The 12,252-nt window shown below is 56.9% G+C and overlaps 1 protein-coding gene across 5 annotated transcripts in view; it reads left to right on the top strand.

The window, feature by feature from the left end:
• Nucleotides 1-11,806, top strand: part of DOCK6 (dedicator of cytokinesis 6) — a 44,033-nt gene extending 32,227 nt beyond the window's left edge. For 4 of the 5 annotated variants that reach the window (XM_043586572.1, XM_043586575.1, XM_043586574.1 and 1 more), the window contains 20 exons: nt 396-556; nt 708-890; nt 1,250-1,376; nt 1,706-1,790; nt 1,890-1,986; nt 2,121-2,255; nt 2,570-2,722; nt 2,848-3,006; nt 3,166-3,266; nt 4,403-4,595; nt 4,692-4,835; nt 7,698-7,829; nt 7,922-7,936; nt 9,267-9,392; nt 9,489-9,578; nt 9,833-10,069; nt 10,475-10,618; nt 10,702-10,808; nt 11,031-11,192; nt 11,573-11,806. In XM_043586572.1, the coding sequence (XP_043442507.1) occupies nt 396-556; nt 708-890; nt 1,250-1,376; nt 1,706-1,790; nt 1,890-1,986; nt 2,121-2,255; nt 2,570-2,722; nt 2,848-3,006; nt 3,166-3,266; nt 4,403-4,595; nt 4,692-4,835; nt 7,698-7,829; nt 7,922-7,936; nt 9,267-9,392; nt 9,489-9,578; nt 9,833-10,069; nt 10,475-10,618; nt 10,702-10,808; nt 11,031-11,192; nt 11,573-11,615 (2,594 nt within the window). In that variant the 3' untranslated portion in view covers nt 11,616-11,806. Of the gene's footprint in view, nt 1-395; nt 557-707; nt 891-1,249; nt 1,377-1,705; nt 1,791-1,889; nt 1,987-2,120; nt 2,256-2,569; nt 2,723-2,847; nt 3,007-3,165; nt 3,267-4,402; nt 4,596-4,691; nt 4,836-7,697; nt 7,830-7,921; nt 8,728-9,260; nt 9,393-9,488; nt 9,579-9,832; nt 10,070-10,474; nt 10,619-10,701; nt 10,809-11,030; nt 11,193-11,572 lie in introns of those variants that run through there. The other variant, XR_006298264.1, reaches the window with a different exon arrangement.
• Nucleotides 11,807-12,252: the final 446 nt, after the last annotated feature.

Raw genomic sequence — 12,252 nt, 5'->3', positions numbered from 1 at the left:
AGTGCCAGTTGATGCTGTGGTAATAGCCGTGGCATTTATTATTGTCAATTATTATTATTATTACCGCCATTGTTGCCATCATCATCCTCCTCCTCGTAGTCAACGTTTACTAGGCCTGAGGGCCAGGCCGCATTCTAAGTGTTGAGCATGTAGGAGCAGCCAAAGCAGATGGAGTTCAGGCCTTTGTGGATCCTACAAACAGTTGCGTGAGAAACGTGTCTAACGACAAGCATAAAAAGTGAGCTCTGAGAATAGATGACGGGGGACCTCAGCCTGGTCTGGGGGAGTGGCATCAGGGAAGGCTTCCCTGAGGAGGTGAACTTTGGGCGAGAATATGAGACAGGGACGGTACTTACCAAGGGTTCTTTCTTCTGTCCTCCTGCCCCTCCCCGCAGAGGGCCCAGGTCAACGGTCAAGACTGGCCTCGATGCTCGACTCAGACACAGAAGGGGAAGGGGACATCGGAGGCACCATCAACCCCTCCGTGGCCATGGCCATCGCTGGTGGCCCCCTAGCCCCTGGCTCCCGGGCTAGCATCTCCCAGGGCCCAGTGGCAGTGAGTATGGCACTGGTCCCCAGAGACACCCTCCAACCTGGTAATAGAAGTTATGTAATGATATACTGACAGGCCAGTTCTCATCTTAATTTGGAGGAAATGAAAATCAACTCCGCCCCTTCTGAACACTTTCTCCCTTATTTGGCCCCAGGCTTCTCGCTCAGGCTGCCCCCTCTCTGCTGAGTCCAGCCGGACCTTACTGGTGTGTGTGCTGTGGGTCCTGAAGAATGCTGAGCCAGCCCTCCTGCAGCGCTGGGCTGCTGACCTTGCCCTCCCTCAGCTGGGTCGTCTCTTGGACTTGCTGTACCTTTGCCTCGCTGCCTTTGAGTACAAGGTGTGGGGGTGGGAGTGGGCCGGGGGGTGGGGGACGGGCTGTATGAGGCAGGCTGAGTATGTGTACAGGTCCCTGGGGTGCTGCGGGCGAGAGGGAAGGGGTGGACTGTCTTCATGCACAGCTTCCTGCAGGTTTGAGGGTAAAGGGGTGGACTGTTTCTGTGCTGAGCCAAAGAGAAAAGGGAGAATTGCCTTTGTGAATAGACTCTGGAAGGTGCCAAGACCTTTCAGTAAAGGGGAGAACTGTGTCTCCAAGCACAGGATCCTGGAGGTCAGAAAGGATGAATGAGTGGGACCAAGTAGCCCAGGTCCCACAGAAAAGGGCAGAATCAACCTTGAACCCGTTCTCTGTCCTCACAGGGGAAAAAGGCCTTTGAGCGCATCAACAGTCTCACGTTCAAGAAGTCACTGGACATGAAGGCTCGTCTGGAGGAAGCCATCTTGGGCACTATTGGAGCACGACAGGAGATGGTCCGGCGGAGTCGTGGTGAGGGGGAAATGTGTCCTGTGCACGTCCCCACCAGCTGCTCCCAGCCTTTGTCTGAGGGACCCCAGGAGGGGGGCATCCCTACCTCCATGTCTGGCTCATTTTTCCCAGAAAAAGGCGTGTGCCTCATCCCTGTGCACACGGGTGTCTGTGTTCCCTGTCCTCACATGTCCTTCATGTTTAACTATGTGTTCCCTTCTCATGCTTACGTGTCACCCAGCGTCCTCACGGGTTATCCCACACGTGTATCTTAATGCCTGAGCGCGTCTCCTCACGGTCACGTCTTTGTGTTTTCGCACATCCGTGAACATGCGCCTTGCGTGTCTCAGAGAGGAGTCCCTTTGGGAGCCAGGAGAACGTCCGCTGGCGGAAGAGCATCACACACTGGAGACAGACCTCAGACCGTGTGGACAAGTGGGTGTGGGCAGGAAGTGGTTTGCTGGGGTCAGACCGGCTTCCAGAAAAACCGGTGTCCCTGGACCTCAGCCCCCAACCCCCTCCCGTCCCCTCCAGGACCAAGGATGAAATGGAACACGAGGCCTTGGTGGACGGGAACCTGGCGACCGAGGCAAGCCTGGTGGTTCTGGACACACTGGAGATCATCGTGCAGGTAGGGCTTGAGCCAGCGTCTCCCTGACCTCCGACCCCATCACCGTGCCTCGTGATCTCTGGCCATACAATCCCTCTCTTTCCCTGACCCCGTAAGCCGCTCAGTCCCTAACAGCTGGATTTCTGACCCCCTAGACGGTCATGCTGTCAGAGGCCCGGGAGAGCGTCTTAGGCGCAGTGCTTAAAGTTGTGCTCTACAGTCTGGGCAGTGCCCAGAGTGCCCTCTTCTTGCAGCATGGCCTGGCCACACAGCGAGCCCTGGTGTCCAAGGTAAGCCCCATTCGACGGTCACGGTTATCAGAGTAATAGTCACCGCCCGTTGAGCACCTGCCATGTGCTCAGCAACCCCATGGGACAGACCCTCCTTAGCCATGGTTTGCAGAGGAGGGAACTGAGGATCAGAGTGGCAGAGTCATTCACCCAGAGTCACACAGCAAGGGCATCCCCCCAGGTCTGATTCCAAAACCCACTGTGCTTGGCCAAAGCGGGCAGAACACAGATGCCCCTGCCACCACCCCCATCCGGGACCTTCCGTGCCAGAATGGGGAGGGGCCGACTAGTATCTGTCTCGCCCTGGGGGACAGTTCCCAGAGCTGCTGTTCGAGGAGGACACAGAGCTGTGTGCCGATCTCTGCTTGAGGCTCCTGCGACACTGCGGCAGCCGCATCAGCACCATCCGCACGCACGCCAGCGCCTCACTCTACCTCCTCATGCGCCAGAATTTCGAGATCGGCAACGTAAGTAGGAGGTGTCAGTGCAGCAGATGGGGGCAGGAGGGGGGACGGGTGGCGCGGGCAGGTCCATAAGGCCCTGGGGATCAGAGTCCGAGGCCTCACAGCTCTTCCTCCCGGTCTCCTCTCAGAACTTTGCCCGCGTGAAGATGCAAGTGACCATGTCGCTCTCGTCCCTGGTGGGGACGACACAGAGCTTCAGTGAAGAGCACCTGAGACGGTCACTGAAGACCATCCTCACCTATGCGGAGGAGGACGTGGGGCTGCGGGACAGCACCTTCGCGGAGCAGGTGACCCCGCCCCCGCCACGCCCCCGCCACGCCCCCGCCACGCCCCCGCCACGCCCCCGCCACGCCCTCCTCAGCCTGTGCTTCGCCCTGCCTGCTTGCCCGGCACGCTTGGTGGCTTCTCCACGCCCTCACTGGCCCCTGGCCATTCCCCGGCTCCAGGTCCAGGACCTGATGTTCAACCTGCACATGATCCTGACGGACACGGTGAAGATGAAGGAGCATCAGGAGGACCCGGAGATGCTCATCGATCTCATGTACAGGTGAGGCGGGCCAGGCGGGACCTGCGGCCGTTCTCCCGCACAGGCAGGTGATGGGGGAGTAGATGGTGACAGCGACAGGTGAGCAGACAGGTAAGGGGAGGCCAGGTAAGTGAACGGGGAAAAGGGCGCCAGGTGAACACACACTGGACGGCGACAGATGAGAATAAGGACAAGTGAAGGGGACAGGTGGGAGGGACAGGTGAGGTACCAACCGGTGACAATGGGTCAGGAAAGAAGTGATTTGGAGGAGAGGTGAGGGGTTTGGTTAGAAATTGGGGAGTGGGTGGGGCGCCCGGGGGGCTCAGTCGGTTAAGCGTCTGACTTCGGCTCAGGTCATGATCTCATGGTTCGTGGGTTCTAGCCCCACGTCGGGCTCTGTGCTGACAGCTTGGAGCCTGGAGTCTGCTTTGGATTCTGTGTCTCCCTCTCTTTCTGCTCCTCCTCCAGCTTGTGCTCTCTGTTTCTCTCTCTCTCCAAAATAAATAAATAAACATTTTAAAAAATTAAAAAAAAAAAAAAAGAATCTCTTGGGGCGCCCGGGGGGCTCAGTCGGTTAAGCGTCTGACTTCGGCTCAGGTCATGATCTCATGGTTCGTGGGTTCAAGCCCCGCGTCGGGCTCTGTGCTGACGGCTCAGAGCCTGGAGCCTGCTTCAGATCCCGTGTCTCCCTCTCTCTCTGCCCCTCCCCCGCTGGCACTATGTCTCTCTCTGTCTCTCAAAAATGAATAAATGTTAAACATTTTTGAACCAAATAAAAAGAAATTGGGGAGTAGGAGACGGGAAACAGGTGATGGAGACGGAAGGCAGGGTGCAGACGGGATGGACGGGCCTGGAGGACAGTGACATGGTTCTCGAGCAAGGGGAATGGGGGAGCAGGGCGTGGCTTAAGATTAAGCAGGTGAGGCCATTGGCTGGTCAGTGGGAGACAAGTGGAAGGACACATGAGAAAAGAGATGAGCAGATCAATAGGTGAGGAGGCCCCACGTAAATGGGGGTCTGGCCGAGGAGCCTGGCTGGTGAGAGGCGCAGATGGCTGGGGTAACAAGCAAAGGGGGTGGACAAGTGAGGGATAGGCAGTGGGGACAGGGCGAGTGCCCCACCTCCTCACCCCCGCCTGCCCCCCCCACGCATGCCAGGATTGCCCGCGGCTACCAGGGCTCCCCCGACCTGCGGCTCACGTGGTTGCAGAACATGGCAGGGAAACATGCAGAGCTGGGCAACCACGCGGAGGCCGCCCAGTGCATGGTGCACGCGGCCGCCCTGGTGGCCGAGTACCTCGCCCTGCTGGAGGACAGCCGCTACCTGCCCGTGGGCTGCGTCTCCTTCCAGGTGAGCTGCCCGGCTGACAGGTTGGCGGTGGGGGGCGGTGGGGGGCGGTGGCACCCCTGGGGTGGGGCCGGGGCCTAACGCTGCCTCCCACCACAGAACATCTCATCCAACGTGCTAGAGGAATCGGCCATCTCCGACGACATCCTGTCGCCTGACGAGGAGGGCTTCTGTTCCGGGAAGCACTTCACGGAGCTGGGGCTGGTGGGACTGCTGGAGCAGGCGGCAGCCTACTTCACCATGGTGAGGCCTGCGGCCGGCCGCGGGACCTGGGGCTCGGGCCAGGGTGGCACCATCAGATCCGCTGAAGGGCCCAGCGCCTGCTCCCGGAGACTCCCGGCGGAGCTGCTGCCTGGTCCCTTTCTGGGCAGGGGATTTGCAGAGGACAACCGGGACCTTCACCAGCTCACGTTACCTGCCACTCTCCCTGTAAAACCCTTGACACGAGGCCTGGACGTAGTAAGCCTTCGATACATTCAGCCGCTATTAAATTTTTTTTTTATTATAGAAAATTTCAAGCACGCCTAAAAGGAAAAAACTGGACCATCGCCCCCATACCCAGCACTCAAATCCAACAACCACCAGCATTTACTCTCTTGTTTCATCTTCTCTTTGCCTTTGCCTCTAGTGTTTTTGTTTTGTTTTTTTGGTTTTGATGGAGTATTTTGGGTTTTTTTTTTTTGTTTTTTGGTTTTTTTTTTTTTAATGTTTATTTTGAGAGAGAGAGAGATCGCAAACAAGGGAGGGGCAGAGAGAGAGAGAGAGAGAGAGAGAGGGAGAGAGACACGGAGACACTGAATCCAAAGCGGGCTCCAGGCTCCGAGCCATCAGCACAGAACCCGATGCAGGGCTCGAACTCACAGACTGCGAGATCATGACCTGAGCCGAAGTCAGACGCTTAACCAACTGAGCCACCCAGGCGCCCCAAGATCTGAATTTTCACAAATTGCTTGATGAAACCCACACAACTACTCAGCTAGTTTTTTTTTGTTTGTTTTCTTGTTTTTAAACCTTAGTGTAGTCCAAGGACCAGCAGCATGGGTATCACCTGGGGGCTTGTTATAAATGCAGAGTCCTGGGTCCCCCAAACCCTCTGAACCCTACATTCTCACAAGATCTCAGAGATTCTGTGTCTGTTGGAGTTGGAGAAGTTCCAGCTTTAAACAAACCCTCCCCATCACACCATCACACACACAAGTACCTCCCTGTGCAGACTCGTTGATGAAACCCTGGTATACAACTCAAGTTGTGCATGACCAAATTAATGGGAATTCTTTTTTTTTTTTCAAAAAAAATATTTTTTTTAATTAAAAAAAATTTGTTTTAACGTTTATTTATTTTTGAGACAGAGTGAGACAGAGCATGAACAGGGGAGGGGCAGAGAGAGAGGGAGACACAGAATCCGAAACGGGCTCCAGGCTCTGAGCTGTCAGCACAGAGCCCGACGCGGGGCTCGAACTCACGGACCGTGAGATTGTGACCTGAGCCAAAGTCGGACGCTTAACCGACTGAGCCATCCAGGTGTCCCTCAAAAAAATTTTTAACGTTTATTTTTGAAAGAGAGAGACAGAGTGTGAGTGGGGGAGGGGCAGAGAGAGAGAGACAGAATTCAAAGCAGGCTCCAGGCTCTGAGCTGTCAGCACGGAGCCTGATGCAGGGCTCAAACTCACAAACCATGAGGTCACACGGCACCTGAGCCAGTCAGACGCTTAACCAACTGAGCCACCCAGGTGCCCCATTAACAGGAATTCTGTAATACCAGTCCATGCTTGGATGTTCCTGATGATCTCACGACAATTTTTTTTTTTTTTTTGCACTTGGTTTGTTCGAATCACGATCCATTTATAAGATCCACGATGGCTGTGACTGACGAGTCTCTTAAGGCTCTTTGAATCAAAGAAAGAAAACAAAAAAAAAACGGCATCAGTTCCCCAATTTTTACAGTGAGGGTTTTTAATGTTTTCTTTGATAGGTTGAGGCTCAGGCATTGTATTTCCCACTGTTGTAAAAAGGTTTTCTCCCAGCTTGCTTGCTTGCATGAAAGCAATTGTTTCTTTTTCCTGCATTTCATTTGTTGGAGACGTGGGCTTTGTTTCAAGGAATTTTCTTTCTTTTAAATTTTTTTAAATTTTTTTTTAATGTTTATTTATTATTGAGAGAGGGACAGACAGACAGAGTGTGAATTTGGGAGGGGCAGAGACAGAGGGAGACACAGAATCCGAAACAGGCTCCAGGCTCCAAGCTGTCAACATAGAGTCCAACGCGGGGCTTGAACTCACGAACCGTGAGATCATGACCTGAGCTGAGGTCGGACACTTAACCGACTGAACCACCCACGCACCCCTGTTCCAAGGGGTTTTCTGGCCTGAACAAGGCTGGCTGTGTCCCCATGGTGTTGCTTTACTTGTTCCTCTGTCCCCACGTTTCTGGGAACTGGTGATGAGGTCTGGACTCCCACTCAGATTCGGAGTCAGGTTTTTCCGGTGAGATTTATTTTCTGGGCTGCCAGACCCCTAGTGGGGTTTTCATTATTGTCATTTTGTTAAAGGCTCAAACAACAGCCTCAGGGGAATAAACCAGACGGTACACGCAGACCTCTCACAGTTGGCCAGGAAATTTCCCAGGGTTTCTGCTAGCTTCATGGTGGCACCGGCTGTGGGTGAGGGGCCCTTCGGGAGCGGTGGTGACCACATGCCAAGAGGCAGCTGGGGGGGGAGGTCTTGGGTACTAGGCCAGAAGGGCTGGTGTTCAGGTCCTGGCCCTGGGGAGTTGTGTCTCTGAGTTTTCGTTTTCTCTCTGTGAAATTTAAAAAAAAAAAAAAAAAAAAAAAAGGCTCCTCCCCCCAGTGAAGGAACATGGGTAAAGTGCAGATGTATACAGCACCTGGTCTATCGTAAGCATGGTAGAGAGCACGGAGGGGTCTATGGGGGCCAAGTGGAAAGACTGGTGTCCCATCTGGGGTGGGGTGGTCAGGGTGGCCTCCCTGGAGGAGGTGATAAAAGACGGAGCCCTGGAGGACGGGTAGTAGCACAGCAGGGGGGCTTTTCCAGGCTGGAGAGAAAACTAGGGAGGGTGCTGGGAATCCTGATGTGCCCCACCCCCTAGGGCGGGCTCTATGAGGCAGTGAACGAGGTCTACAAGACCCTCATCCCCATCCTGGAAGCCCACCGAGACTACAAGAAGCTGGCTGCCGTGCACGGCAAACTGCAGGAGGCCTTCACCAAGATCATGCACCAGGTGGGTCGGGATGCCCTCCCAGACCCTGCCCTTGGCCCCAGCTCCCACCCCCACCACGGCTCAGCTGACTCTGACCCTTCTCTCTCCGACAGAGCTCTGGCTGGGAGGTGAGTCGGCCCAGTGGCCACCTGCCTCTGGGGCCCCCATGATGGCTGGTCAGCAGTGGTCAGGGACCACCAGGGGGTGCTGGAGGAACATGGCCGCCTGGCCGCAGGGGCTGGTGCTCAGTAGGTGATGACGCACCCTCCACTTCTTCCCCCCTTCCCCCCATCCCCCCTTTCCGTCCCTCAGGTCCCCCTCCCTGCCCTAGATCCCGAGGGCAGCCTGTGACTCACCCAGCTGGGACCTCTCCAGAGACACCCCTCCCTCGGGCAGGGCCAGCTTGGTCACTGCCTGTAAGGGGGGGTGCTCTGACTCCCTCCTTGTCTGTCTCTGTATTTCTCTTTGTCTCTGTCTCTTGGTCCCTTTCCCTGTCTCTTTCTCTCTCCCTGTCTTGCTCAACACTCTCTGTCAGTCTCTTCGAATCTGTCTGTCTCTGTCTCCCCAGCTTCCCCCAGGATCTCTGCTCCCCATTGCCATTTAGTGCTCCCCCTCTCCCGCCTCTCCCCCACTTGGGTCTATTTTTAGGCATCTCTTAGTTTGGGGAGAATTTTCTGGCCAAAGAAGGCAGGAACCCAGAGCCAAGATGGGAGGGCTGGGTGGGGGCCGGGTGGGACAGGCAAGTCCCAGATCTCTGGTCTCCGCCCAAAGAATGGCACTCACTTTGGGCACTCACGGGGCAGCATAGACTGGGACCCTGGAGCTTGGGGGCTCTTACCTCTGACCTCTCCCATGACAATGTCTCTCCCTTCCCTACCAATACCCTTGTGCCCGCCCCATCCTGCCCGGATCGGCCTTGGTGAGTGAACACAGAGCTATGCCCTTTCTTTCTGGTAGAGGGTAGTATTTCTGGTAGAGGGTGGTGGGGATTGGGGGGGGTGACCTGGAACAAGGGAGCCAGGGCTTCTGTCCCAGAGGGCTATGCATCCCCTCAGCCACTCAAGCATTTATCAAGCACCTGCTGTATACCCAGCGCTGTAGGCATTGAGGACACAGCTGTACTCAACAGAGCCCTAGCAACAGAGCCCTAATCCTAATTTCATATTGAGATCCAGACTCTGAAGAAGTGCTTGGGCGAGGATAATCGGGAACCAGGGGCTTGTGTTAAATGAGAACAAAGATTTGGGGGAGGCAGGAGATAAAGGTCGGGGACAAAGAGGGTGTGAGCTGCTGGCAGTCATCAGGGACCATACTCCAATATTCTCAGGGTCCCCCCAACTGTGCCTGTGACTTCCTGTTCATGGGCTCCCCCTGCCCATGCCCACCTCTTCTGCATGTGGGGCAAGGGGACCTCCAGAGGGGCCTCCTGGGCCACAGCTCCCATTCTTCCAGACGCAGCGTGTGTTCGGGACGTATTTCCGTGTGGGCTTCTATGGTGCCCGCTTCGGCGACCTGGACGAGCAGGAGTTTGTGTATAAAGAGCCGTCCATCACGAAGCTGGCTGAGATTTCACACCGGCTGGAGGCACGTCCCAGCGGTAGGGGGTAGACGGGCATTGGGCTGCCCTGGGCGGAGTGGGGGCTGCTCCTCTGTGGCCCCAAGTCAGCCCCGTGTCCCCAGGAGTTCTACACGGAGAGGTTTGGGGAGGACGTGGTCGAGATTGTCAAAGATTCGAACCCCGTGGACAAGACCAAGCTTGACCCACAGAAGGTGAGGACTCCTGACCATCCCAGGGTCTCCCATATCCAGGGAGGCAAACTTCAGAGCGTATCTCCCTTGGGGACCCCAAATCCTTTTCCTTGGGAGAGCCTCAAACCTCGAGACGTGAGATGTGGGACCCCCCAGATTTCAACCTCCCAGACCCAAGGAGGTCCAAATCCCCTTTCTCCAGGGATGGGGTCCTGCAGGGAGGATGTGTGTGTACTGGGGCTGTGGGAGCCTCATTCCTGAGCCCTGCGTCCCAGGCTTACATCCAGATCACTTACGTGGAACCGCACTTCGACACCTACGAGCTCAAGGACCGGGTGACTTACTTCGACCGCAACTACGGGCTGCGCACCTTCCTGTTCTGCACGCCCTTCACGCCTGACGGGCGCGCGCATGGGGACCTGCCAGAGCAGCACAAGCGCAAGACTCTGCTCAGCACAGACCACGCCTTCCCCTACATCAAGACCCGGATCCGCGTGTGCCACCGCGAGGAGGTGGGCGGGGCCCCAGGGAGGGCAGGTGCGGCGACCCAAGGTCAAGGGAGGCCCAGTACCCCCAGACCCAGGTCGGGGAGGTGAGAGGACCCTAAACTCCTATGCCTGGACACCAGTCAGACTCCAGCCTCTGCTTCCAGACCCAGCCAGCCTGAGACTGGCCCACCACCCACCCCAAGTCCTCAGAGCCAGACACAGGCAGCTGAGACCAGGACCCCCCCCCCCCCCCCTGCCCACCCCCACCCTGCCAGATCCAGGCCGGCAGAAGTCCCCCCACACACTGTTCATTTCACAGCCTCTGGGAACCCCTCTCTACCCCCAGCAGGGGTCCAGGCTGCCCGGGCCGTCTCGGGTCAGGACCTCTTCAGGCCCCAGCCAGTGCCTGCCATTCCCCTCCCCCCACAGACAGTGCTGACACCCGTGGAGGTGGCCATCGAAGACATGCAGAAGAAGACACGGGAGCTGGCCTTCGCCACCGAGCAGGACCCGCCCGACGCCAAGATGCTACAGATGGTGCTTCAGGGCTCTGTGGGGCCCACTGTGAACCAGGTACAGCCAGTGGGGCCTGCAGGCTGCCCGAAGCACCCCAGGGGCCGTGCAGACACCCTCATGAGCCCCTCTGCCCCCTGCAGGGGCCCCTGGAGGTGGCCCAGGTGTTCTTGGCGGAGATCCCGGAAGACCCCAAACTCTTCAGGCATCATAACAAGCTGCGGCTCTGTTTCAAGGACTTCTGCAAGAAGTACGCCTGCCCCCCGCGCCCCCCACCACCCCCATCACCGCTCTGCCTTCCTGACCCCATACAGCCTCTCTGTATCCCTGACGCCCATTATGGAGCTCCCGCCTCTCTAAGTGCCCTCCGCCTATCAGACTCCCACTGTAGCTCCTGGCCCCACCCCCAGACTGCCCCCCACCTCCAGGCTTGCTTTCTCCCGGGCGTCATCTCCTGCCGTCTCTCTCTCAGGTGTGAGGACGCCCTGCGGAAGAACAAGGCCCTGATAGGGCCAGACCAGAAGGAGTACCACCGAGAGCTGGAGCGGAACTACTGTCGCCTGCGGGAGGCTCTGCAGCCCCTGCTCACCCAGCGCCTGCCCCAGCTGCTGGCGCCTCCCACGGCAGGCCTCAGGTGCCCGGCCCCCGCCCCCGACCACAGAGAGAGGGCAGAGGCAGGCACAGATGGGCGCTGTCATACAGGCGCGTGTCAACCCACGCGCGCGTCAGTGTGCACGCTCACAGCTTTGCACCCACGTGCAACTCTGTGGACGTGCATGCATGCCAGGCGGGCTCTGGGCAGCCACTTCACATCCTGGCTGGGGCATCTCCCAGACGTGGGACTTCGCCTTTCTGAGCCTCCATTTCCATGTCTGTAAAATGGGCACAATTCGTATCTTCGGTGGTAGATTCCAAGAGAGAATCTGTGACTTTAGAGAAGGACGGGAGAGGCTGACGAGCACTCGGGAGTTGGGAGCCCTCTGGCCACGTTAACCCACCTCATTCTTCCCCCAGGAACTCCTTGAACAGAGCAAGTTTCCGGAAGGCCGACCTCTGAGCCTGCAAGGCCTGAAGCCAGGCCCAGAAGAACCAGCACCCTGGCCTCCACCGCCTGTGCCTTTCCCCCACTGCACACTGGGCTGTGGGGTGATCGATTTGCCCACGGGGCTGGGCCCTCTGTTCCTCTGTTCCCATCTGTGTGCACTGATGCTTCTTACCTTTTCTAATTTAAAATGGTTTTCATAAGCAGCCTGTTTGATGTGGATCCTGGGAGCTGGGTCATGTCCGCACACCCTGATCTTTGACAGACTCTGAGAACTCACGGGGTGCCTGGAGCACAGCAGTGACAAACAGGCAAATTCCTGCCCTTGTGGAGCTGTCATTCTAGTAGAGGAGTCGACACACAAATAACAATGTCACGTGCCCATGGGGAATAATAGTAACGTTAGTGAAACCCTTGCAGAGTACTCAGCCCAGCCCTAAAGGGCGCCGAGATAGATACTGCCCCATTTATGGGCCCTTTTGCCTGAGGGGCCTCCTTCAGGCCCCTACCTCCTGGTTAGTGAATCTTCTCAATGCCATTTTCCAGTAGGAAGCACTTTTAACCCCGTTTTACAGCTGGGGAAACTGAGGCACCAAGCAGTTAAAGGCTGCTTAGCCTGCCGTTAAAGGCTGCTAAGCCAGGTCTGGCTTAG

This window comes from Prionailurus bengalensis, chromosome A2, assembly GCF_016509475.1.
Source record: "Prionailurus bengalensis isolate Pbe53 chromosome A2, Fcat_Pben_1.1_paternal_pri, whole genome shotgun sequence".
Taxonomy (NCBI): Eukaryota; Metazoa; Chordata; class Mammalia; order Carnivora; family Felidae; genus Prionailurus; species Prionailurus bengalensis.
This window is presented reverse-complemented; position numbering and strand designations above follow the sequence as displayed.